Source organism: Callorhinchus milii, unplaced genomic scaffold (genome assembly GCF_018977255.1).
Source record: "Callorhinchus milii isolate IMCB2004 unplaced genomic scaffold, IMCB_Cmil_1.0 Scaffold10, whole genome shotgun sequence".
Taxonomy (NCBI): domain Eukaryota; kingdom Metazoa; phylum Chordata; class Chondrichthyes; order Chimaeriformes; family Callorhinchidae; genus Callorhinchus; species Callorhinchus milii.
In genome coordinates this window covers 4,527,517-4,554,798 of record NW_024704751.1, presented here as the reverse complement: position 1 = coordinate 4,554,798, position 27,282 = coordinate 4,527,517, and the positions used below count along the sequence as shown (strand labels likewise).

Sequence of the window (27,282 nt, the reverse complement as noted above, 5' to 3'; positions counted from 1 at the left end):
ACCTGTATTTCTTAAGTAACAATTAGGAAAGCCACTCAACGCTGTACAGAAGAGGCACTGTCTTTGGGAATCGCTTGGGAGTTCTCAATTCCCGACCTTAAGGGAGGGAGGTTTGGAATCTGATGGGGTGGGGAGGGGGGCATTCTAAGTGAAAAACATCCCCCAGAGGTGTCCGAACAGCACCTACTTAAAAAGAGTCCCTGTTTCTCTGCTGTGTTGGCCATCAAACCCAGAGAGCTCGGGATCAATTACTCCCTTTAGCTGGCGAGAGGTTTGTCGAGGGAATCCTGGCTGGGGCGGGCACTTTCTGAAACGCGCGTTGGGAACAGCGTCGTGGCGCCACCCGCGACCTGGGGAGAGGAAGAAATAGGTCATACGCATGCCGAAAAAAAAAACCATTCCATCTGCCAGCACTGCCAATCTCTCTGCACAGCCTGCTCTGTTGGGCCAGTTCAGCGTCATGTGAGGCACAAACCTCTCCATAATATTTAACGAGGAAACCTTAGAGACAGACAGAACCCCCTCTTCATCCCCCCCCTTCTCCGCCCCCCCCGCTCTCTTCTCCCCCCCCACTCACTCTCTTCTCCCCCACCCCCTCGCTCTCTTCACCCCCCACCTCCCTCTCTTCTCTCCTCCTTACCACCCCCCCACTCTTTGCTCAGAGCTCTTCACTCCTGACCCTCTACCAGGCCGTTCTGCACCTGCTCCGACTCCGTGCAACACTCCAGCATCTCTCCCAGGTAAGCAGCCACCAGCTCCTGATCCCCCGGCCCCGACTCCGACACCTCCCGCAGGGTGCCCACGTGCTCGAAAGCCTTCAGCAACGCCCTTCGCCTCTCCTCCTCTGGTTCGGCCTGGCTCCCGCCTCCTCTGGGTCCACGCTCGAGCGCAGGAAGCGCAGCATGAAGGTCCTGATCAGGCCTCCCTTCTCCGCAATGCTGACCCGCACGCAGGCCAGGTCGTCAGGCCCGGCCAGGGGCAGGAGGTGGAGGAGGGTGCGGCAGAGCCGGGCTCGGAGGCTGGCGCAGTAGCGGAACTCCAGGAAGTCCTCAGTCTCCTCGCTCTTCTCCAGAGCCAGCACCAGGGCGTTCCAGATCTCCGCGTACTGCTGCCGGCTGCCGTACTGCTCCCGGCGGGTGGGCACCGACAACGCCATGGCCGACTTGATGCGGACCTTGAAGTTCTTGCAGGTTTTCACCACCCAGGTCAGAGCCCCGAAGGCTTGGCTCGCCCAGGCCGCCGAAGCTGTGAGGAGAGACGCACACAAAGTCACAAGAAGAAAGAGAAGGAGGAGGAGAAGAAGGAGGAGAAGAAGAACAACAACAGTGTGGAGGGCAGAGGCCTGACGGAGGGTCAGGAGTGAAGAACTGTGAGCAAACAGAGGAGAACAGCCTCTCTCCCTGGGGTTGACTCATCTTATCTGGACTATAATAATAATAATCCTTGCATTTGATATAGCTCCTTATCATGTCTTCTAGATGTCTCAAAGCGCTTCACAGAATAAATGTAAAGTGAATTGACTTTTGTGGGCAAAATGTGTCAGCCAATTGCGCACAGCAGCGTCCCACGAACAATCATGGAATGAAGCGGCCAATTTTATTATTGTCTTTTATTCTTGATTATTATCAGGCGTGTGGAGTAAGGAAACTTGTCCAAGGTTTCACCCTGCCCGGAATCGAACCCGGGTCTCTCGCTTGCAAAGCGAGTTCTCTGACCACTGAGCTACAGGACTCCACATTAATTTATTGTCGGTCAGGACACTGCTGAGAAACTCTCTTTCCCCTTTCGAATGCAATGGCATCATCAACATCCACCCGATCAATAGCCAGGATCTCGGTTTGGCATCTCATCCGAAGGACGTCAAATCCGACAAGTGTACGGCTTCTCCCCCAGAACAACAGCAGCAGCAGAAAATTACATTTGTACAGCGCCTTTCACATCTGCGCTAGAGGGTCAGCCTAGACTGTGAGCTGACCGCAGAAAGGCAAAGCTGTAACTTTCAGCTTAGAATCAAGAGAGTGCCTCCAACTGAGCCAAATGGTAACCTGAAGCCTCAGAAATTTTCAGTGCGTTAGGACATTGGGTGCATGTATTTACCTAATTCCCTCTTCAAGCTACTGTTCCAGATAGTTCCAGATAGGGCATTCCACATCCCAGCTCCCATAGACACCCATCGATCCACTCAACCATGCCATGACAGCAAGCCTCAGACACAATACATTGTCCCACAACTAGATCCCGGCAAAGCATCCAAGAACTGCACCTCAAACAAAATGGTTCCAGAACCATATCCCCAAGCAAAGCCTCCAAGGCGGACGGGCGGACAGGCTCAAGGGGCTGAATCGCCTACTCCGGTTCGTTATGTCCCCGAGTTCCCAAGCAAAGCGACCCGGGACCCAGCTATAGCGACTTCGTACGGGGGAGAAAATGGACAAAACGAGCACTGCACTGACCGAGTGGAAGGGCTGGATTCTTGAACATGTTTCCCAGAGCGTAGCAGGCATTCCAGCGCACCTTCATGGTGGCTTCACTCTGGACGGTGCGGATCAGAGCCTGAATCGAATCCTCGATTACGGGTTGGAACTGGGGCTTGGCGATGTGGTTGAGCTGCAGGAAGTGCAGCAGGTTCCCCAGGGCTCGCACTGCGTTGCTCTTCACCTGGAAAGCAGAGACAAGGTCATAGGCAACGAGCTGAGACCAGAGACGCTGAATGAAGGCTGGTAACTCCTCCACAGGGGAGGGGGCGGCAGAGATAACCCACCTCCGGCTCCTCTTGTTCACCCGCTAGTGGACAGCAGCAAGAGTTGCCGCCTTTGGGTCAACTTCCCTGTCCGTCAGCCGGGCATGCAGCCGAAACCGCGACTTGCATTTTGATAGCACCCATCAAGTGGGGTAGAGTCTCGGAGCGCTTAACAGTGACAGAGCCTGATGCCGAGCCGGTGGGTGGGGGGAAAGGGAGGTGACTGTAAGCGCGGTCGAAGAGGAAGGTGTTCGGGCGTGATCTGAAAATGGAACAGGAGGGGGGGGCCAAGTCACGGATTGAGGGAGAGAATTCTACAGCAGCTGAAAGCACGGCCAAAAGGAGAAAGAATGAGTCATCCCACACATGCACACTAGGAGCAGCATGTTACACCAGGGACTATCTCAGAGATCAGATATTACAAATAAAATTTGTTGCACTGGGCGGGGGGAGGGGGGTGGGAGGTGGGGGGAGTTGGGGGTGAGGAAAAGAGATCAATGAAGTCACGATTTGCAGAGTAAATAAAATTTGCCGCTTGGAGAAATGTCACTTGGATTAATTGGCACAGCCTTGAATAGACGATGAGAGAGGTGTGGGAGGCAGCTTTGATGGGGAAACAGATTTAAATTATGCCTCGCAATTACACTCCTGAATTACACTCCACAGCATCGTTCCATTATTCCAATTGTTCCCGCAGTGTAAAGCAACGACCTTAAAACAAAATTAACATTCTTGTGTGAATATTCTTGTGAAACACACAGTAAATGTCCTGTGTCCTTTCAAGAGGGTGTGTTTTCCCCCCTCACCCTGACAGAATAAATGTGGCTCTTAATTCCATGGGCACAGAGGGATTTATAGTTTAAGGATCATTAACCTCTTCCGCAATAGATAACAACAACAAGATTACGTTTGCATAGCGCCATTCACGTCGGGAGGACGTCCCAAGACACTAGACAGTGTACAGACCCGAGCTGGGGTCAGGGGGGGGAAGAGAGGGGAGGGAAAGGGGGGGTGACTGATGGAATGGTCGAAGAGGAGGGTTTTGAGGCGGGACTTGAAGGAGGCTAAGGAGGAGGCGAGGCGGAGTGATTATATATAACTATAATTATATATAACTGCGAGATCAGAGAATGTTCGCTCACACACGCAACACACACACACACACACACACAAAAATACACACACACACGCGCACAGGGTTATAATAATCCTGGCATTTGATATAGCTTGTGAGTTTCATGTCAGGAGAATGTCTCAAACCACTTCACAGGATTTACTGTCCAGTGTAAAAGACCACGTATTTTGTAGGCGAACGTGGCAGCCAATTTGCACAAACAGAGGTGAAGTGAATGACCAATCTTTTTCCTCTGGTATTACTGGCCAGGGGGAGAAACTCACGGGATCTTTAACTCCTCCACAGGGGAGAGAGCGGCAGAGAGCGGCTGGGCTTGAGCTCTCAACCTTCTGACTCAGAGGAGAGAGCGTTGCCAACTGAGCCAGGCCGAGAATGGGAAACCTGCTGCCCCATTACATAATATTACATAATAATAATAATCCTTGAATTTGATATAGTGCTTCATGTCTTCGAGATGTCTCAAAGCGCTCCACAGAATATGCTATAAAGTGAATTGACTGTATATTTGTGGGTGAAACGCGACAGGTAAATTCCATACAGCAGCGTCCCACAAACAGTCGTGGTTTGAAATGACCAATTTAATATTGGGTTTTTTTCTTGAGGGATTACTATCCGGCGTGTGGAGTAAGGAAGCTTGCCCAAGATTTCGCCCTGCCGGGAATCGAACCCGGGTCTCTCGCTTGAGAGGTGAGCGCTCTAATCACTGAGCTACAGGACTCCACATCCCTTATATCCCTTCAAAACACAACAGCCTTTGTTCTTATAAACCCACGTGAGGCAGGCGACTGCCTTCGTCTGTCATCGGGTTATAAATAGATGCAGCACAGTGTGTCGTGAGCACCTCGACCCTTTGTCATTACAGTTTCAATATTCAGCATCGCTCTGTGTGTGCTTTCAAAGACCAATTTTGTGTGGCACATTTAACAGCTACTGAAAGGCTGTGATAAATTCACCTTATTTTAGGGCCTGGGTGGGAGGGGGCTGGGGGTTGGCAGGGAAATAGAGTGGGATGGGGGAGGAAATAGAGGAGGGGTGGGGGGGAAATAGAGGAGGGGTGGGGGGGAAATAGAGGAGGGGGGTGAAATGAAACTCTTGGAAGATATTTCCTTCCGTGCTGGGTTGCCAGCAGCAATGAGGATCTGCTCACGAGTTGGGAGTGCACAGCTCTGCGGCTCAGGCCACACCTTGTCTTTGTCGTTGGACGCGTGAGTTGCCGATCGCAACATCTTGAGCAGCAGCAGGTCTGAGAACTCCTCCTGGAAGCCGAGGCCCATGGATTCCCTGCGGAGGGAGCAACAAGGCGACACGAGTCAGATCGCTGGCTCTCACTCCGTTTATTGCAACAACAACTTGCGATTATATAGTGCCCTTCGCGTGGGGTAATGTCTCGGAGCTCTTAAACAGAGGTCTAACCGCGGACGGCTTGTCAACAACTTGTATTTATATAGCGACCTTCGCGCAGGGCAGCATCCCAGAGCGCTTTACAGTGGCGGAGTCTGACCCCGACTCAGACAAAGTTCCACATGGAAATTAATGTAACAGGGTTGGTGCAAGATCCTTATCAGTTTTGTGTCAACACCAAAGCTGGCAGAGTCCGACAACAAGCCACGGGGAAGAGTGGGAGGGGAGGTGACCGTAAGCACGATCAAAAAGGAAGGTCTTTAGGCAGGGGTGGGGGGCGGGGGTTATTTAAAATTTTAATTTAGTCATTGTAGGGGGGTGAGGAGCTGAGTGAGTGAGTAACCAAGCAAGCGAGCGAGCAAGCAAGGCTGGGAGGAGACAACCGAAAAACATGGTTGTAAAGATCGGACTTAAGTGGGGGGTGGGCTTCAAAAGGCAAGGAGGGGAGGGGAGGGGGCGAGGCAGACGGACGTTGGAATGGGATTCCACAAAGCGTGGGCGGAGTGGCTGAAAGTTCGCCCCCCCTCTGTCGGTGGGGGGGTGGATGGGACAGTGCACACGTTAAACACCTGTTAAACATCGACCTTCTAACGCAGAGGAAGATTGTACGGTGCCAGAGCACGAGCTCCAGCGGAGAAGCGGTGTACGTACATGTTGGCAATCAGCGTGTCGGTGAGATTGCCCAGTGACCAGGCAGCCTTGGTGCGGACGTTCAGGGACTTGTCATCCAGGGAGGTCAGGACGGCATTCGCGGTGTCGGCCACAAACATCACGTCCTGGTACACGGAGACAGAGACAGAGAGAGAGAGAGAGAGAGAGAGAGAGAGAGAGAGAGAGAGAAAGAAAAAGAGGGAGAGTTCAACCAAATCTCAAGGCATTTCGGCCACAAAATACACAGTCAATTCAATTGACAGTATATCCTGTGAAGCGCTTCGAGACGTCTCGAAGACGTGATAAGGCGCTGTATCAAACGGTAAGGGTTATTGTTATTATAATTGGATAAATATTTAGGAAGCGGGGGGGGGGGGGAGTGGGCGGCGGCGGGGAAGAAAGAGAGAAACAACTTTTAAACGGTATGGAGAGGAAGCAGGGAAATGGGATTGGAGCTGGTGGGGGAGCTACCGCCAACACAGGGCACAAACAGGCACAATGGGATAGCCTCCTCCCAATTTACCAATAAAAATAATGGTCACATCTGATACGTAGCATTTTCAGAGCGGCAGAGCTTTGAAGTGGTTCTGCATTGCCTTTAAAGAGGTTAATGAGGGATCGGGCTGACCTGTCGCAGCGAGGGGAACAGGACGTAGACCCCCAGTGCCCTGACGGCTGCTGCCTTCACCAGCAGGTTCTCGCTGTGATTCAGTCCCAGCAGCACGGTGATGCACAGGATCTGCTTCTCGTTCTGGCAAAACAAAAATCCATCAACAATTCAGCTCAGTTACAAGTCGCCATCTGCAGCCGTACAGCACCCTCAGTGAAAAGGGGATGCCAGCATTACATAGTTCACCCCGGGGGGAGAGTGGGGGGGTGGGAGGTAACAGTAGGCACGGTCGAAGAGGAAGATCTTCAGGGACAATCTGAAGACAGGCAAGGAGGGTGCAAGGCGGGGGACTTAAGGCAGAGAGCTCCATAGTTTCAGGGCGTAGTGGCTCGGAGTACCTTTAGACTCAGAGGCGAAACTTCTACCAACTAAGCCAGGCGAGAAACTATGTTCCAATACGTGTCGGCTAACACACCACGACTCGGGATTCCCAAGCTGCTGTTTAACAACAATAAATAATCCTTGCATTTGATATAATCTAATAATAATAATCCTTGCATTTGATAAGAGCACTTTTCACGTCTTCTGAACGCCTCAAAGCACTTCACGGAACAGACTGTAAAGTGAATTGACTGTATATTTGTGGGCGAAACGCGGCAGCCAATTGCGCACAGCAGCGTCCCCACAAACAGTCGTGGGTTGAAGTGACCAATTTATTATTGGGNTTTTTTTTCTTGAGGGATTATTATCAGGCGTGTGGAGTGAGGAAACTTGCCCAAGGTTTCTCCCTGGCCGGGAATCGAACCCAGGTCTCTTACTTGCAAGGAGAGTGCTCTAACCACTGAGCTACAGGACTCCACTGTATTTCCGGCCCGGCGCTTACCGGCAGACTGCTGAAAGCCTCTGGCAATATGGAGGAGATGGCATCACAGGCGCTGGTCTGCAGTGTGGCGTGCTCGCTGTTCTGTAATGCCGCTGGGAGAGGACCATTCAGCATCCGCAACCAAAAGGTCGTAACCTGCGTTTGGAGACAACATCTGAATGAAGCCTCAACAACAACAACTTACACTTATACGGCGCCCTCCACGCAGGGTAGTGTCTCAGAGCGCTTAACAGTGGTGGAGCCTGACCCCGAGCCGGGGGGTAGAGCGGCACATTGTCGAGATGTCGCAAAGTGCGTCATAGGATATGTTGTAAAGTAGTGTGACTGTGTGTGTGTATGATTATTATTCCTCCTTTCCCCCTCTCCCCCACTCCCCTTCCCCCTCTCCCTCCTGTTCCTCCTCTCTGTCCCTCCCTCCCACTCTCTCTCTCTCTTTCTCTCCCCACTCCCCGACCGCCCCCTCTGACAGAAACAGTGACATACCTGGCTGACTGGCACCCTTTGATCGATGGCCACAGGAGACTCCTGCTTATGTTGCTGAACGATCCCTGACCCCAACTCCTCCAGCAGCTGAAACACAGATGCCATCCCCAATCAGAACACCCACGACGACAACAAGTTACACCCGTACAGAGCCTTCCACGTCGGGAAGACGTCTGAAGGCGCTGGACAGTCAGAGATTCGCAAGTCGCCAAATGTTACGCAAATTTGTTGGCTTGCTGCTGACTTCAGTCCCCAACAGGTCTCCTTACCCTGGCTCCGTGCAGCTGAATGGACGGATCCGATTCCTCCATGCATTTGCAAGCCACTTCCCCGAGCTCCAGCAGGGAGCCCTGGGCCATTGTGAAATAGCCCTTGATAAGCAGGGCCATCACCTGGAGGAGCAAACAGAGAGTAAGAGGCGTCAAACCCGCATTTCCCCCCATTTCTCCCCCGCCCTGATTTCTATGATTTCCGTCCCGTTCCCCCACCCCATCCACTCCTGCCTACTCCACATTTCTCTCTCCTTCCTCTCACCACAACCCCCCACCCCACAACCCCCCACCCCACACACACACACACACACACACACACACAAGCAGAGAAAACCACCAAGAGATTTTTAGAAACAGTAAATTTAACAGTAAAGGCGGCGAAGCTTTGAGCCGCGCTCCTGACGTGAAAGAGCACTGAATCGAGTTCACGCGCTCACTATGATATTCATCGTTAGCACTGTTACTGGATGGCCATCGTTCCAACAGCCTGTCTCTGGTACGTCCGTGGGTAGGGGCGGGATGCGTGGAATCATTCTCAGTTGGGCTTGGGATGCTCTTGAGCACGGTGCTGTGCGTTCCCGGGTGTGTCAGACACCTGGCTGAACCCCCCACGCCGCCCCCCCCGCTGCGCCCCCCCTACCCAACAAAAAAAAGACTACGATCAGAGCAGAGAGTAGTGACTGACCTGCAGGGCTTCCACCCTGACCGGCGAGGGCTCATACAGGCCTCCCGTGGGCCCCATGGAGACGTCGCTGTCTGACTGTGGCTCCTGTTTGGGGACGGTAATGATGGACACGCACAGCTGCACCAGCCAGCGGAGCTCGCTCGGCCCGCCCTCAGCTCCGCCCTCCGTCTCCCCGGCACGGCCCCCCGCCTGCGGCTGCGGCTTCCGCCAGTTCTCCGAGTCGTGAGCGGCCCCCGGGACCCCCGAGGAGCTGGGCTGCTGCAGGAGGAGCTGCACCTCGGCCAGAGGGGCCTGTACGGACACGATGGCCCCCAGCAGGGACAGGCTGCACACCCGGACGTTCACGTCTGTGAGAGGAAGCGCAGTATGGGTCAACAACAGCAACAACAACAACCACAGCAGCAACAACAGCAACAACAACAGCAACAACAACAGCAGCAGCAGCAACAACAACAACAGCAGCAGCAACAGCAGCAGCAACAGCAGCAGCAACAAGAAGGGAGGGAGGAGGGTGGGAGGGAGGGAGAGAGAGAGAGAGGGAGTGGGAGGGAGGGTGGGAGGGAGGGAGATCATAGGCTCCTTCAAAAAGGTAGGATTTGAGGCTGGATTTCAACCCAGTAAGTAAGGGGATTGTGGGTTTATCACCCCGGGCGGGTGAGGGGGAACGCTTCCCCCCCCCACCTTCTCTCACGGGTAAACATCAAGTGGGCGAGCGAGCGAGCACCGACCTCTGCGGCGGATGTAAGGTTTGATCTGGTTCCAGACCCGGGTGAGCAGTCCCGGCTTCAGGCGGGTGTATGGCACGTTGGTGACCAGATTCGCAAGGCACTGATTCGGAAAGGAAATAAAAGGAGGGGGGGAAGAGAAAGAGGATCACGGAGTTAATTAACCCGAGATAACAAAGAGCCCTGAAAGCTAAGAGAGAGAGAGAGAGAGAGAGAGGGGGAAAACAGATTAATGGTGGGATACCGTCCCCACCTGGACTGTCAAAGACACAGTCACTACAATCAGAAGACAACTTTGCTTCTATAACATCGCAACACGGCTCAGCTCTTCACAGGGGTTACTGTAAAGCACAGGTATTGCTGACGGACACGGTGGACCATTTTGCTGACAGCCAGGTCCTGCCCTCGGCCACGATCAACCTTAAAGTAATGATAATAATCCTTGTATTTGACACAGCACTTTTTCACATCGTTGAGACGTCCAAAAGCGCTGCACACAACATGGCGTAAAAGCGAATTGACTGTCAAGTCGGGAAGCACGTTAGCCAGGAGCCCGGGAGAACCTCCGTTCCCTTCTCGAAGAGCGTCATAGTGGGAATCTTTAACGTCCACCTGAACAGGCAAAAATATTCTGTTTTGTGCTCCGCTCCTCTGAGGAGCTGGTGGGAGTGTGATTGATGAAAACCAGGCGGTGTCAGAGAGAACACAGGGGTGGGAGGGGAGGAGAGGAACAATGAGGCCAGATCAAGACAAAGCTCACAAAATATAATGCGGTCCATTCACTTTACAGTACGTTCCGTGAAGCGCTTTGAGACGTCGCGAAGACACGATGAGGCGCCGTATCAAATTCAAGGATTATTGTTATTGTTGTCGTCGTAAAGCCATGCACGCCTGGCGCGAGGTAACGTGCAGGTGACCAGGGCGGAGGGAGGAAGGTTCTGGTAAACTCGCTCGGACAGAGGGAGGGAGGGGGTGGGAGCGGGGATCGGGGAGAAAGAGGCGACGAACGTGTCAGGGGAGCAGAGAGGGAGGTGAGAGATATGGGCGAGAGCGAAAGAGCAACTGCTTGAGTGATAACTTTAGCAGTCCGGACATGAAGTGAAATGCTAAACTTTGCATCACAGGAACACGAGAGAGAGAGGGAGAGAGAGCGTGGGGGAGAGAGAGAGAGAGAGAGAGAGAGAGCTGCCCGGTACCTTGATGATCTGTGTGAGTGTCTGCTGGGAGGACTCTGCCACGAGAGCGAGGAGGAGGCAACGGTGAAGCTCCCGGATGCTGGAAGCCAAGATGGAGGAGAAAGGAGTGAAGGCTCTACGATGATCGCTGGCGTCTTCAGCGACCGACAGGAACTGCTTTGATCCTTCCAACATGGCTGACATGACCTGGAGGGCCCCGGTTCGGACCTGAGACACACACAGAAAACCCTCAGCGTGTCTCAAAGACCCTTCACAGGATTTACCGTGAAGTCAAGCAGCAGCGTATTTGTTAGGCAAACTCAGCCGCCCATTTGTGCACGGCGACGTCCCACAAACAGCCATTAAGTGAGGGACCAATTTTATTCCAAGTGGCCGTGACACCGGGAGAGAGAGAGAGAGACAGACTCCCTTTTCTGTTTGAGCAGTGCCATGGTGATTGTTAACGTCCCACCTCGACAGGTGCCAGACGAGACCTTAGTTTAACGTCTCCGCCAACGCAGCACTCCCCCAGCATTGCGGTGGCAGTGTCAGCTTAGACTATGTGAGCTCAAGTCCTGCCGAGTGAGAGAGAGGAAGAGAGATCGTATCCCATCTCTCTTCTCTCTCTGACTTCAGGACATACCATCGACCTTTTATGTGGAAAAGGGTCTGCGTACCTTTGGCGAAGGGTCTTTCAAAGCGATGGTCATCAGCGACATGGTCTGTGGACCTCCGATCCCGGGAGCGTCGGGGATGAATGACGACCAGTAGCCATACAGAACCTTCTTCTCGATCGACTTTATAGTCGAGAGGAAAGAGGCCAAAGCTCCCTGGCGGACTTTCCCTTGAAGTGACCTGCAGGCGAAGCAAAACTAAATCGTAAGGCAAGAGGTGTAACAGTGTAATGTATGATACATACGGTCACTGAATCCACGTCTGTTTGCGGGTACGCTGCCGTGCGCAATTGGCTGTCTCGTTTCACCCGCAAATTACACAGTCACTACACTTTACAGTTTATTCTGCGAAGCGCTTTGAGACGTCTCGAAGACGTGATAAGGAGCGGTTTCCAAATGAAAGTATTATCTTGCATTATTATTATTACTATTATTATATTATTATAATAAGGCACTATATTAAATGCAAGGATGGTTGTTATTATTATCATCATCATCATCATTACGCCTTTCATTCAAAACCCAAATGTAGCAACAAGAAGAAGAAGAGGAGGAATTGACCTCAATTTGCCCTGGATTCCTCCTTCGGTGTCGGAATAGTCGGAGTCGGAGCTGTTGATTTTCTTCCAGCTGGGATAGAAGGAGCCCGGAGCGTCTTTCCCGTCGGAGGAGGTCACTGTGCCGTCCGAGTGGCCCCTGGGTGGTTGGCGGAGGCTGAACGCGGAGTCTCCTGTACTCGCCTTCCCGATCTCCAACCTCTGCAGCATCTCCGCCTCCTCCCCTCCTCCATCTTCCCTCCGCTCCTCCCCCGCCGACTCCCTCTTACTCTTGGATCTTGATTTTTTTTTCTTATGCTTTTTTTTTGCCCCACCACCAGCACCATCATCATCATCACCGGGTTTGGTTTTCGAAGATGAAAATTTCATGGAAAAAAAAACAAGACCCTTTATTAAATGATGACATAATAATAATAATCCTTACATTTGATTATAGCGCCTTATCACGTCTTCGAGACGTCTCAAAGCGCTTCCATCACAGAATGTACCGTAAAATGAACTGACTGTGTATTGTGTGGGAGAAAATCACGTTAGTTGATTAAAAAAAACACAGTTGCTACGCTTTGCAGTGAAATCCAGTGAAGAGCTTCGAGACGTACGTCCGTCCTCCTGACATGAAAGTTGCCGTGATCAAGTGCAATGATTGAATTGATTGATTGAATTTGATTGATTTGAAGTAACACATTTTGTTTTGTTGCCTCCTGGTCAGCTGTGAAAGGAGGAATCAGGCTACGTAACTCTAATCTTTAAGGGGAAACCTCTGGCTTCTCTCAAGTGTATCCTGCGCACATGGCAGCAAGAAACCACATAGCACTGCACCGCTGCTCTTATCCACCCGGTCCTCAGTTACAGCTCACTCGAGATCTGAGTAGATCCATCACTTTCACAACACAATCGCTCAACGACAAATAAGACTGTGATTCTTCCCCCCACCCCACCCCTCCCTCCGGCCCCCCTCCCCCACCTTCTACTACCGTCATTTAAAATAAGATGATACTAATTCAATCATTTTCCTTCCTGTAGCTCTTTGGTCTCCGGATGTCACTCCTGACACTAAATCTAAAGGCTGTCTTTGACGTTGCAGCAACACCCCATTAATCAAGGAATCAAATCCACCAGAAAGCAGACAGCTTACAGTCCACTCAGCTGTTTACAAGATAATCTTTGCATTTTGATATATTGCCTTTTCACGTCTTCGAGACCTCTCAAATCGCTTCACAGAATATACTATAAAGTGAATCGACTGTATATTTTGTGGGGGAAACGGGGCAGCCAATCACACACAGCAGCGTCCCCACAAACAGTCGTGGACTGAGTGAGCAATTTGAAGGGATTATTATCCCCGAAAAAGCGATCCGCCAATCGACTAACAACCGGGTTCCTACTTACTGCTCGGTAAACAGAGGCGTGTGGAATAAGGAAACATTTTGCAGGGCTGGGAATCGAACCCAGGTTTCTCGCCTGCAAGGCGAGTGCTCTAACCACTGAGGTACAGGACTCCACAGATAACTTATGGGTGGCTGCCTGATGGGGGTGGTGGGGGTGGTGAAGGGAGAGATAGGATTGGATTATTGGATTTCTCCAGCAGGATCCATTTTGCACTGTAATAGGATATAATGATATTCGGATGATCTCCTTGCCTGTAATATGCAGTCAAGCAAACCAGGACAACAGAACAACATCATGCGATTCAGTCAAGGAGACATCTTCATTTGTATGGATCCAAACGCATTCATGTACACATACACACACACACAAACAGTCTCTCTCTCTTGCATACAAACACACACAAAATCTCTCTCTCAAACACACGCTCATTCAATTTTGATCAGGCGTTCATACATTCTCTCCGGACCACACACTTTCTTGAACACACTCAATCTCTCTGTTTCAAACACACAATCGCCCACTCTCTCGCTTGCGCACACACGCTCACTCTCTATCTTGCGCGCACACACTTTCACGAACACACACAGAAACAAAAAAATCTAACACAGCTGTGTATGTTAGAACACAAATTAGACGGCAGCTGTATGTGGAGTTTTCAATTCTCGTCCCTTTTACTTACTGCTGGAGACATTCGCTGGTTTGGGTGGTGGGGTGGGGGGGAGCGTCTAATTTGTCTAATGAATAAATAATAAATCATCTGGTCACTCAATCCACGACTGTTTGTGGGGACGCTGCCGTGCGCAATTGGTTGCCGGGTTTCGCTCACAAAATGTACCAGTCAATTCACTTTACAGCGAATCCTGTGAAATGCTTTGAGACATCTCGAAGACGTGATAAGGTGCTATATCAAATGCAAGCATTATTATTAGTATTATTTGCCAGACATCTTGATTTAATTTGACTGTCCTCCAGTTCTTCACCTTCCGATACACGTCTGGCCACATCAAGGGCAAACTCCGACTGAAAGCTTTGAGTGGTGAGGACTTACCCCTGGCTGCTTCGAGGAGCTGTTAGAGTCTGCCGCCTGCTCCTTTTGAGAGGGTGAGCAGCCTTCGTACTGGGGCATCGGCGCTGGGTAAAGAGCTGCCGGAACCTTGATGTTCACACCCGGAAGCCCATAAAACATGTAGGTCTGAGAAGAAACGGGCAGAGAGAGAGGACAGTGATGAGGAGATAGACACCGGAGCTGTGGATCACTGGATTATTTAGCAACCAGTTAATTGTACTTAGTTATCTTAGGTTAGGTTACAACAACAAGTTTAGGTTATCTTAGGTTATCATAGGTTACCGTGGATTAACTTGTTTGCCCAGCCAGCTGTGCGACGCTCTTTGAGACGTCCTCCCGACGTGATAGGCGCAACCTAAACGAAAATTTAAGCTGTATATTGAATAGACGTTTCGCCCACAAAATATACAGTCAATTCACTTACACTATATTCTACGAAGCGCTTTGAGACTTCTCGAAGACGTGATAAGGCGCTGTATCAAATGCAAGGATTAGTAATCCTATAATAGATAAAAGACCACTTCCCTAAAAGTGCAGCCACACCAGAGGCTGACGGAAACCCACAGCCAAGGTCTGAAATGACATCCTCCAAGGAATAGTAAATACCAGCCCCTTTCCCCCCTGCCCCACCTCCCCAAAGCTTCAGAGCAAACGTACTGGGGATGATACAAGGGTCGATATACAAATGCAATTTTTTGTTGTTGTTGTTGATAATCTGCTCTTACTTCCCCCCCCCCAACACCTTACCTTCAGAGCTGCCAGGAGGCTGCCGAGCTGGTCAGTCTGTGTCAATTGCATTCTCCCTGCGCTCAGGATGGAATGGATCCCCTTCAACCCATTCTGCAGTAACTGAAACAGAAATCAGAGTCACATCACAACCACACACAACATTTGGGAGGGTGGCGGGAGGCAAGATATTCCACTCAGATGTTTTGGGGAGGAAAGGTGGGGTGGGGGGGGGGGGCACAGCCAGGGGTCTGACACATGAGTAAATCTTTCACTGTGCTCAAGAGCATCCAATCAAAATCATGGTCGAGATTTGGTCTCTCTACCAAAAGGTCATGGTTGGAAAGATTTGAAAGGAGAAGGTAAACACTATTTTGACACACGTGGAGTGACTTTGTCAGAGAAGCAACAGCTACAGTAGTTACCTTACAATATGTAATGTCATCAACGTCAGGCTTCTTCGAAGTCCTCAGCACCGTGAGGAAGGTCTGTAAAGACACACTTCTGTACTGCTCCTCCAGGCAAGGCTGCCCAGGCACTCTATCACCAGGATAAAACCAACAGCAAGACATTGCTCAATACATCCCGCAGTCTATTGGCTTACACTTATATATGGCTCAAAGACATAATAAGACATCATATCAATTGCAAGGATTATTATTATTATTACTGTAATATACTGTGAACATGTTTGAATCTATAATAAATTTATCTATAATAAATAACTTCAAATGCAAGGTTTTTTTTTATTTTGCCCTAGAGACAGTGATACTTCCAGTTCAGCTCCTGGTAACTCTACAAGCCCAAAGACCGAATGGGTGAGGTGGTCCTAGCCACAAAACAGTGGGTAGCTTGCCAGCCAGTGCTCGCAATGGTAAGCTACAGGTTTTAGCTGGTTAAACTCCAGCAGTATCTCAAAGCCAATGCACATCTGAGGTCCTCCAAAGATCACCAACCTGTGCTTGAGAATCTTGAATTAGGTGAGCAGGGTTCGTTCTTTCTTGTGTGGGGGAGGGTTTGGTGTGGAACTCTCGTCACCAGTGGTTTGGATACTCTTAACCATAACGATGTATTTCCCCGTGTGACGAAAAAAATATATAATTTTGCTCAATCCAGAATGGCGGCGGGTGGGGGGGAAAGTATTTAGCTACGATTGAGGCAAGATAAGTGAGGAGCTTTACAACCTCATCTTGGTCAACGTTTAGGCCAAATGCTACTGACGTGTACTTGGGCAGCAATCAGGAGTCAGCACAAAGCTGCTGTAACCGTTAACCCAGCAAGAGTCAGCGCTCTCAAGAGAGGAGAGGAGAAAATCCTTTTTGTTTTGGGTGGGGGAGGAAGAAGAGAAGGGAAAATGGAGGAAAGACAACCAGTTGGAAATCCTAGTGGCCAATTGATGAATTACTGTATTTTCAGAATGGACCATGGCATTTGTAAGTTGTCCACTTGGCCACCAGAGGGCACATTGGAGGGTCACTTTGGGCGGGCGGGCGGACAGGCAGAACAACAACAACAACAACTTGCATTTATATAGCGCCCCTCGTGCAGGGGAGGGTCCTAGGGCTCTTGAACAGTGGCTCAGTTAACAAGTCAGCTTTCTCCTGACCTGGCCATGTATGTACAGGGCGACCAAAAAGTCCTGAGACCATTACAAGTCTTAAGGAAATGATGATATATATATATATATTTTTTTTTAGATAATAGGATAACTTCATGACTTTTTGATCATCTTGTACAAGGGTCATCAAGGTAGTTTCGTAATCCAAAAAGCCGAGGACTGGATGACTAGTGCAGATGAACTGAAGTGGATTTAATAGGAAATTCAATGGAATTTTGACAGATTATAGGCGATTATACGATTTATACAGATCAGACTTCTGCGAGTTTTACTGTATTTGTGTTTTTTCTTTTAAAAAGGGGGGGAATCTATTTGGCGAGTCAACAAATGGGACAAAAAATGAAAGGGGGAGGGGGAAAATTATTTTTTTTAAAAAAGGTAAACCCGGTGGGAAAGAAAATTCAGTAAAAACTATCTTATTAATAATAATAATAATCTATTGACTGCATCGTTCTATTCAAAGACTTGACCCAGTAATTCCCTTAAAGAGCTTCTGTCTATCTCTCTCTTCCAAACCAAGGGCAAGGTTGAGATGTGATCTGATTGAGGTTTTCAAAATAATAAAGGGATTCGATAGGGTAGCCACAGAGAAACTATCTCCTCTGGTGAGGGGAATCCGGAACGAGGGAACAAAGTGTTAGAATTAGAGCGAGGCTATTTAGGAATGAAATTAGGAGGCAGTTTTTTAGCCAAAGGGTAGTGGAAATCTGGAATTCTCTTCCCAAAAAGGCTGTGGATGCTGGATCCATCCACATCTGCAAGACTGAGGCGGATAGAGATTTCTTAGATCAGGATATTAAGGGATATGGGACAAGGGCAGGTAATTGGGCTTGAGGTACAGATCAGTCCTGTAGCTCAGTGGTTAGAGCACTCGCTTTGCAAGTGAGAGACCTGAGTTCAATTCCAGGCAGAGGGCGAAACCTTGGGCAAGTTTCCTTACTCCACACAGAGCCTAATAATAATCCCTCCAAAAACCCAAAACAATAATTAAATTGGTCATTTTCAATCTACGACTGTTTGTGGGACATTGCTGTGCGCAATTGGCTGCCGCGTTCGCCCACAAATATACAGTCAATTCACTTTACAGTGTGTACTGTGAAGCGCTTTGGGACGTCCTCCCGACGTGAAAAGCGCTATATCAAATGCAAGGATTATTATTATTATTATTATGACCTTATAGAATGGCAGAACAGACTGGAGGGGCTGAATGGCCTACTCCTGTTTCTATGTAATCAGGGGATAAGATTACCCGAGGCAGAGGTTGACCATGCAGTAGACCGCTGCTCTCCTGAGCTCCACATCGGTCTGCGTTGGGCTGCTGAGCTGCAACAAGATTCCATCTTTTCCGAGAAGGTCTGGGAGAAGCTGGAAGAGAGAGTAACATTTAAACGTTTCTCCAGTCATTTCTGAGTGCGTGTTTTTGACAGAAGCTGTACATATTCTGTGTCAGTCTGGCTCAGTGGTAGCGCTCTCGCCTCCGAGTAGGAAGGTAGTTAGTGGGTTCAGGCCCCAGTTCGGGACTTGGAAATCACACTTTAGGTTGACACTCTAATACCATATTGGGGAGGGGAAGGGGAGTGGGGGAAGAGGGAGGGGCTGCATTGTGGAAGGTGCCATGCTTTGGAATGAGAAGAGACCATGTCTGCCAGTTGGACATTAAAGATTCCACTGCATTATTCAAAGAGGAGCGAGTTTCTCCCTGTGTCCTGGCCAACAATCCCTCCCGTCCCCTGCCCCCACCACCTCCCAACAAAACTTGCCATTCGCTCCAAATCTACCTGTGAGATATTAATTTGCACAAATTGCTGCGTTCACCTATAAAAATGCACAGTCGCTACACTTTACAGTGAATCCTGTGAAGCGCTTTGAGGCGTCCTCCCGACATGAAAAGTGACGTATCAAGTGCACGGAAAACACAGCAAACCACAGGAACGAACTCCTACAAAAGTGTACTGAATAACAGAAGCCTAACCCTTTGTGCAAAGCCCTCTGTTTGAGATAAGACATGATGTAACCATTATTATCATTATTATTATTATTACTATTATTAGGAACGTAAAGAGTGCATTGTTGAACCAGAAAATCGACATTAGGGAAATGCCTCGATAGGGTTTTTTTCTTAAATAAATAAATATTTAAAACAAAACGAAAAGCAGAATCCATTTGATGTTGAAACAGTACCTTCTGGCACCGAGGTCCATTGTTGTAGACGAGAGCAGCCACAGCTTGCAGTATATCGATGTGAGTCCACGAGTTGCATTGCCGCAGAGCTCTGATGGTGTAGGACAGAAGAAAGTCCAGGCTTTGCTCATCCACAACCACCTGAGGGCACAGCAGAGTAAAACGCATTTCATTCCGTGCAGAATTTCGTTCCTTCAGAAAGGCAAGCGCTCTTTCTGGGGCCTGCCTCAGCGACTCTGTAGGTGGGTGGGACGCACGGAAATCTCAGTTTGGTCTGGATACTCTTAAGCACGGTGATGGGTTTCCTCACGTGTCAAGACGCCCAGCTGACCAAAAAAGTGTGGCACTATCAAGATCAAGATCTACTACCCATTCCACCACCCCTCCCACCTCACTCCCCATCCCAAACTCTCTTGATAACCCTTTGATCGTCCAGGAGAGGATTCAGGGGTGATTTAAGCAGGGTCTCCTCACAGCTTAAATGGTAAACTGGACAAACAGTCCTCTCAACGGCAAGCTAAGCGGTTTTAGCTGGTTAAACTCCAGCACTCACCCCAACACACACTATTCGGGTCTCCAAGCCTTTGCTCTTGCTAACCTGTGCCCAAAACTCTCTAGAATTAGGTAAACCGTGTGCATCTCTTGGGGGGAGCGGGGGGTGAAGAGAGTGCGCATTCCATTCCAGACCCGGGGAAATTTCCACGTGTAGATAGCAATGCATGGAACTCTCGGTCTGGTTCGGGTACTCTTAAGCACGGTCATGAGTTTTCATGTGTCGGACATTGGGTTAAACAAAAAAAAACTAAATAAACCCCTTAGGGAAGCCTTTAGAACAAACAATGTATCACCGTTGAGGAAAGCACGGAGGATGGGAGCAAGTCTCACCCCCTCAGGCCAGAATTAACTTCAACAGTTCGAGTTCCTACCTGGAAGCGGTTAAGTAGATGGTGGATAAGCTGACAGACTTTGCTCACGAGATGCTCCTTGTTCAGCTGGACAAGCCGGCAGGCTTGGACGAGTAAGGAACACACATCCTGTAATGGGGGAAAGGGAAGCAGGCGTAAGTGGGGGGGGGGAGGGAGAGAGCCCTTTAATTACACAAGAGGTGGCTGATTAAAGCACGTGTTTCACGCGTAATTAATTCAATCTCATGGTTGAAGGAGCCTGTATAATAGCACATACAGATGCACAAATCCAAGCTAAATGTGATAGAACATGAATAAATTACCCATCCTGTGGATTAACATTGTAATGAACGAGTCTCAGCTCAGCACAATTATATTTTACCAGCGCTGTGTTAGTCACTCAGTTAACAGTGACTGAAAGCCAAGACCTCAAATTATTAATTATTTATACCAAGTATTTTTTAATAACTCTTTGCCCTGCGTTTTGTAAAACACAATGTCTACACGATCAAGTTCTAATAATAATAATAATCAGACTAATCCTTACGTTTACACTCCCCTGCGTGGAGATCGCTGTGTAAGTCCAAGTTGCTGTTGGTAAGAATAGGACCTTGATTTCGGTCAGATTTATACAAGTGGGGCCCAGGACAGCTGTCCCAGGGCAATAATAATAATAATAATCCTTGCATTTGATATAGGGCCTTATCACGTCTTCGAGACGTCTCAAAGCGTTTTTCACAGAATAGACTGTAAAGTGAATTGACTGTATATTCTGTGGGTGAAACACAATGTAAGGGGATAAGCGACTTGATATACCCTGTGACCGGCCAGTCTTATTCATAAAGACGGGGGAGAAGAACAGGGAGCGCTCCCCAGGGTCCTGGTCAAGATTCCTTCCACATCTGAACACGCCAAACCTACAAGGTTCGTCGACCGTTCACCTTTGCTGCTTGTAGCAGCCGAGAATCACCCTGCTCCTCGGGGCTTTGGTTTACAGGGCTGTTGTGGCAGATTTTGCTGACTCAACGGTTCAGCGATTCAAAGTCACTCATCCCGTTCTCGAAGTCATGGGGTCTGACACAAAATGCAACTGTTTGTTTTGACGTTTTCCCAAAAGTTCCCCAACATTTTACCACAACAACAAAAAAAACCAATAACACTCGCAGCCCTGACCTGGATTGGCACAGACACTTATAATGGTGTAATGCTTTGAGGAATGATTGGATGAAAAGAATCGTTAGCTCGTTATAAGGCGTGTTAAAAGGATTACGCCATTTAGGGCTAAGATTAATAAGGCAAAAGGGCGGGTTAAAAGATGAATGTTACAACCAATCTGTCCTACAAATTACCTGTCAGAACCAGGGCAATTTACTTAATAGATACTCTCCAGGTATGATATTTAGTACAGGAATTCTGACCACTCAGCTTCTGTTAACCCTATAATGGTAAACTCCACGCTTTTGGCTGCTTAAAATCCAGCAGGTACCCCAACGCACAATCTGGGGTTCTCCCAAGCTTTGGCTCTTGCCAACCTGCGCCTAACTCTTTCTGGGATTCGGTACGCAGCGTGCGTTCCCTTCCCGGGAAACTAATGTGAACGGCATTCCCCGGTTAAGTGCTCTGGGACACTACCCCGCGTGAATAAATGCAAGTTGTTGTTGTTGTGGTGTGTGTATTTCTCAGTTTTTTTGGTTTGGATGTTGTTAAAACATGGTGATTGGGATTCCAAGTGGGTCAGACACCCGGCTGACCAAAAATTGTTTCGTAACGATTCGTAGATTGGATAAGATCTAATAATAATAATAATCCTTGCATTGGATATAGCGCTTTTCACGGCTTCTCGACGTCTCAAAGCGCTTCGCAGAATATGCTGTAAAGTGAATTGACTGTAGATTTGTGGGCGAAACGCGGCAGCATTTCAAAAATGGTCTCATTTGGGGTATTAGAATTGGCCTTATTACCCCCCGGCCCCCCCCACCATACCCAGGAAAATAAAATCATAAGAGTTGGTACCTCAATTCAGCACATATCCCAGGTCAAACATGATATAGGCCTGTGTGGATTTAGTTGATTTACAGACAATCAAACGGACTGATCCATTTTTCACTGCCAAAAATCCCAGTCTAAAATTGCAGAATCCTATCTCCTGATTGTCCACTGTAAATCAAACTCCGATACAAGGGGGAAATCAAGCCTTGGTTCGGTGTCTGTGGTAGGATGTAAATTCGGATCCAGAGTAATGACATAGGAATGTCCGGCTTGAATATAAAACAGAAAGCCCCAGCGATAAAATTCCTGAGCTGCAAAGTTGCTTTACTAATGTTGCATAAAGGCCATATATTATTCTCTGCAGAGAGAGAAAGAGAGTGAGAGAAAAAAAAGAGAACGAATCCAGGTTTTGCACCTGTAAACTGAATTAATTGTGTAAGCCAGGAGGCTTGGGGCAACATGATAAAATGCACAGGAATCGGGGCTGAACTGATTCAGTGGAAATTTAACTGAGAGCACTTGTCATGCTAGGTAAGCAATGGCGACACTGAGGATTAATACCAGTAGTAACTATCAGTGCCATGTTATTCTGCCTGGCACGATCTTATTCTCTTACCACAATGCTGAAAATAAACATTTCGACAAGTGAGAAGCATTTGCAAGTTCCAAACCTGGTTTAGCACGTCAGCCAAGCATAGGAATTGCTAGACGAAAAAAGACCAAGGTCCACCCAGTTCACCTTCCACCATCCTGCCAGTTGCATGCAATAATAATAATAATAATTTGGTCACTCAATCCACAGCTGTTTGTGGGGACGCTGCTGTGCGCAATTGGCTGCCGCGTTTCGCCCACAAAATATACAGTCAATTCACTTTGCAGTATATTCTGTGAAGTGCTTTGGGACAACTTGAAGCTGCGATAAGACGCTATATCAAATGCAAGGATTATTATCTCATGTCCTGAACTACTCATAGACTGTATAGAGAGGTGGATTCAATTCACTTAGGGTCTTATTCAACTTCAAAATAGGTATAGACTGTACCAAAACAATGTTGTTTTCTCTCACTCTGCCTCCGTTATGTTCTCTCAGAGTTGCAGACTCGTGCTGAGGTTTGGTTTGACTGCTGCTGGTTGTCCTTTGGTGGATAAAAATGTCCAAATATGAGGCTTAATAGAGGCTGATTGATTTCACTCCCTCAATTGTGAATTGAGGCACCGCTAGGAACACAGAATAGGAGGAGCACATTCAGCCCACTGAGCCTGTTCCACCAGTTTTAGATCTCGGCAGATCTTTTCATTCCAACATCACTGAAGCTTTTACAGATCAGGAATTTTATCACTGGGATTTCCTGGTTTATTAGATCAGCCATGATCAGTGACAAGGGAAAGCTTTTGCAAGGCAATGCTCTCAGTGGCGAGCTACAAGGTTTTATCTGATTAGACTCCATCGCAGACTCTGGGATCCCCCGAAGCCTTGGCTCCTGCCTAATATTTTCCAGAAACAGGTAAGCGGATAATCAATCGGCCTCTCCTGACAGCAGTCAAGTTGACAGCTGTTGGAAAGTGGGCGTGGCGGATGTCAGGTGAGGCGAGAGGTCCCTCCAGGGAAGAGAGTACGCATTCAGTTCCAATAACCTCTCTCGGAAAATGTGCAGGTGGAGTTTTGATGCATGGGGTTCTCAGTTCGGATACCGTTACGGGTTTCCGTACGCGTCGCCGAAACCTGGCTGACCAAAAAAAACACGCACACAGCACAAGCAAAACACTCGGTCCAAGCCGTAATCTATGCGATGCAGTGAAGTCAGTATACAATGGAAGTCGATTCATAAATCATTCAGAATATGTCAATTAAGTGGCTGCGAGTGTAGTTGGAGGCATCATGCGCTGAAGCTGACGATTCTCTCATATCTTTGTGTACAATAAATCCTTTGCGAAGTACTTCGTATCAACGCATTTCCTGAATGCCTGCAAGTAAGAAGGAGGAGGAGGAGGAGAAGAATCCTTATGTTTGGTTTTGCGACTTTCACTTCAGAAGGGCATCCCAAAGCACTTCACGGGGTTCACTGTGAAACGTAGTGACTGCGTATTTTGTAGGCGAACGTGGCAGCCGATTTGCGCGCAGCAACCTTCCACAAACAGCCATGATACAAACGACCAAATTTCTTTCGAGGAGTGGGGGGGGGGGGGCATGTTGGCCAGATTGTTGGAGGGGAGAGAGAGAGAGAGAGGAGGAGAGCGCATGAGACAGAAAGAGAGAAAGAGAGAGCGAGCGGTGTGAGAGAGGGGGGAGAAAGAGCGAGAGGAGGGAAAGGGGGGAAGAGAGAAGAGGAAGGAAGAAAGAGTGAGAGATACAGAGAGAAGGGAAAGAGAGAAGTTTACATACAATTGACCATCTCGTGACTCTTGCCAAGTGTGCACATACAGGCATGAGATCTGACTGCTTTAACACCCCTCCTGTTCTGCCCCCCCCCACTCCCCTATTTGAACAGCCACCCAGGCCAGCGACCAGACTCACAAGTTCATCATTCCCACCTTGCTTTAGCAAGCAAAGCCTCTGGATCCTTGGAAATTAAGTGCGAGAATGCTGCCAGCATCGACAAACACGTCCAGAAGTGAAGACAAACTCGCAAGTGATTTACAGTCTAGCTCGTGATTGGAATTAATTTTAGAAACGAAGCGATCTTGCAGGCAGGCAGGCCCGAGGAGAACAAAAAAATTGTCAGCTGACGCAGTTTCTCGATGCCGGTCCAATATAATTTTTGTGGCCACTGGTTGGGTCCACGTCCATGGGTCAGATATCTGGCCGTGACTCTGGCACCTGCAGCAGAAGTGAAGTACGTGTCACCGCGGGAGGCAGGGGGAACAGTCGGGGATGATTTATGGACAAGGTTCCGTGGAAATAAAATTGTTCTCGCGCTCTCTCTCTCTCTCTCTCTCTCTCTCTCCACATAAGTGATAGTGCTCGTAAGCCACTTGAATATCTGCAGTGGAAGCATCGCACGAAAGAAGCAGCTCATTACAATACGCTGCAAATAGATACTGCACCTCAACGAAAGGCAGCCAGTCAGCGCTCCTACTGCAGGGACATTTAGTGCCAGGTTCTTACTGAATGATCGCTGGGCAATCTCCCGCTGGAGCTCCTGAGTCCCTGCGTCTTTCCGCTCCTTCCCCGTCTTAAACCTCCCTTAAGACCCATCTTTTCAACCACGCTGTCGGTCACCGGCCACCACCAACACCACCACCGCGGGCACCACTCCAATGCAGAGCTGGGGATGTGCTGCATTAATGTCCTCCAGTAAGATGTTAAACCAAGTTTCATCTGCCTGGACCCAAACATCCCATGGCGCTACTCAAAAAAGAGAGGGGGGGGAGGGGGTTCTCCCAGTGTCCTTGCCAACAATCCCCTAGATAAAATGGGTTACTTCATGGCTAAAATACAAAATACACAGTCACTACACTTTACAGTATATCCTGTGAAGCGCTTTGAGACCTCCTCCCAGCGCGAAGGGCACTACAGTATAACAAAAAATAAGGACTGTTATCTGCCTGTTTAGGTGGACGTAAAGGATCCCATGGCACTATTCGAAAACATAAGGGAGTTTCTCCCTCCCAGTCTCCTGGCCAACAATCCCCCAAATAATATCGGTCACTCACTCCATGGCTGTTTGAGGGACAAACTGGGCGCCACATTTCACCCACAAACTACACAATCAATCTACTTTACAATAGATGCTGTGAAACGCTCTCAGACGTCTCAACGACGTGATAAGGCGCCGGATCAAATGCAAGGGCTGTTAATTTATTATTATTATTAGAACAACCACAAAAACAAGGAACTACTCAGTAGTTTTTCAGAGACCTCATGGAGAGCTTTGTGTTCATTCTTGAGTATTTCACCTGAGGGTTAAGTTGGCCTTGGTTAATTGAGCCCGAGGGAACATGGATTGCATTCCCTGGAGGTGAGGAAGTGATCTGATCGAGAGCTTCGAAAATAATAAAAGGGAACTGCCGAGGTCGAGAGAGAACAACTCTCTCACTCTTTCTCCCTTTTCTCTAATAGAGAAACCCAGAGCAATGTACAGAGCCGACAGTGAATGTGGAAAGCGTTTCTTCCCACAAAGGGTACAAGTGGACTTTGTGGAGCCTGTAGCTCAGTGGTTAGAGCACTCGCCTTGCAGGCGAGACACCTGGGTTCAATTCCCGGCAGAGGGCGAAACCTTGGGCAAGTTTCCTTACTCCACACCCCTGATAATAATCCCTCCAAAACAAACCAATAATAAATTGGTCATTTTCAATCCACGACTGTTTGTGGGACGCTGCTGCGCGCAATTGACTACCGCGTTTCGCCCACAAATATATACGGTCAATTCACTTTACAGCATATTCTGTGAAGCGCTTTGAGACGTCGAGAAGACGTGAAAAGTGCTATATCAAATGCAAGGATTATGATTATTATTATTATTAAGTGTGGAATGCGCTGATTGAATGGGTGCAGCATCAATCGAGGAGCTAAGAGGGTGTTATTTGGGCAGTAAGGAGTACAGAGAAAGGAGATTGGAAAGCACAAACAAAATGACAGAGCAATCCTGACAGTCAGAATTACCAATTCTGGTTACTGTAATAATAATAATACTCCTCCTCCTACTAGTATTTGACATTGCGCCTTTCCCTGTCGGGAGGAAGTCTCAAAGCGCTTCACAGGATTTACTGCAAAGTGTAGCGACTGTGTCATTTGTGGGCAAAAGTGTTTTGATTAAATACTATAGGTTTAAAAATAACGCCCGATTGCAAGCAACGCAGAATAGAGAGCTAACCAGACATACTTGACGTCGCACGTAAGGTTAGCACGAGTGATGGAAGATACAATGCTATAACCTCGGTAGACAATGATTAGAGCTCGTCTCTGAATTACACTTTGTTATGATACAACCTCCAGCTCTTCCAAAGAGCTCACACACATACAGGAGCATGACAGCCATATTTCCATAACATAACCAAGGCACTGTACGCACTTTGCCATTACTGATGCAAAGACACCGGGTTAATAAAATATAACAATCTTTGCATTTGTCACAGCACCTTATCACGTCATCGAAACATCTCAAAGCGCTTCACAGGATTTACGATAAAACGTAGTGACTGTGTATTTCGTAAGCAAACACGGCATCCAATTTGCGCCCAGCAATTTGCCGCAAGTAACAAAATCTGTCTGGAGGATTGTTGGCCAGGACAACGGGAGAAACTCCCTTCTCTCTCTTTTTAAAACAGTCCGGCGGGATCCTTAACATCCGCCTGAATAGGCAGATGGGACCTCAGTTTCAACATCTCATTCAAAGGGAGTCACCTCCGACAATGCAGCGCTGTTCTTCTTCTGATGTGAAAGGCGCTGTAATAATAATAATCCTTGCCTTTGATAC

The 27,282-nt window shown here is 48.6% G+C and overlaps 1 protein-coding gene and 1 non-coding gene across 2 annotated transcripts; both read right to left on the bottom strand.

Moving 5' to 3' along the window:
* Positions 1-257: 257 nt before the first annotated feature.
* heatr6 (HEAT repeat containing 6) lies at positions 258-24,459 on the bottom strand. Its single transcript, XM_042338557.1, is given in 23 exon segments — positions 258-350; positions 702-844; positions 847-1,245; positions 2,454-2,658; positions 5,060-5,156; positions 5,928-6,052; positions 6,556-6,678; positions 7,421-7,555; positions 7,904-7,990; positions 8,173-8,295; positions 8,861-9,207; positions 9,589-9,688; positions 10,782-10,988; positions 11,438-11,615; positions 11,996-12,288; positions 14,429-14,572; positions 15,194-15,295; positions 15,598-15,712; positions 18,040-18,155; positions 18,972-19,112; positions 19,898-20,059; positions 22,932-23,001; positions 24,398-24,459. Coding segments are annotated over 23 exon segments (3,567 nt in total).
* trnae-cuc lies at positions 4,522-4,593 on the bottom strand. Its single transcript has one exon. It is a non-coding gene; the product is annotated as a tRNA-Glu (tRNA).
* Positions 24,460-27,282: the final 2,823 nt, after the last annotated feature.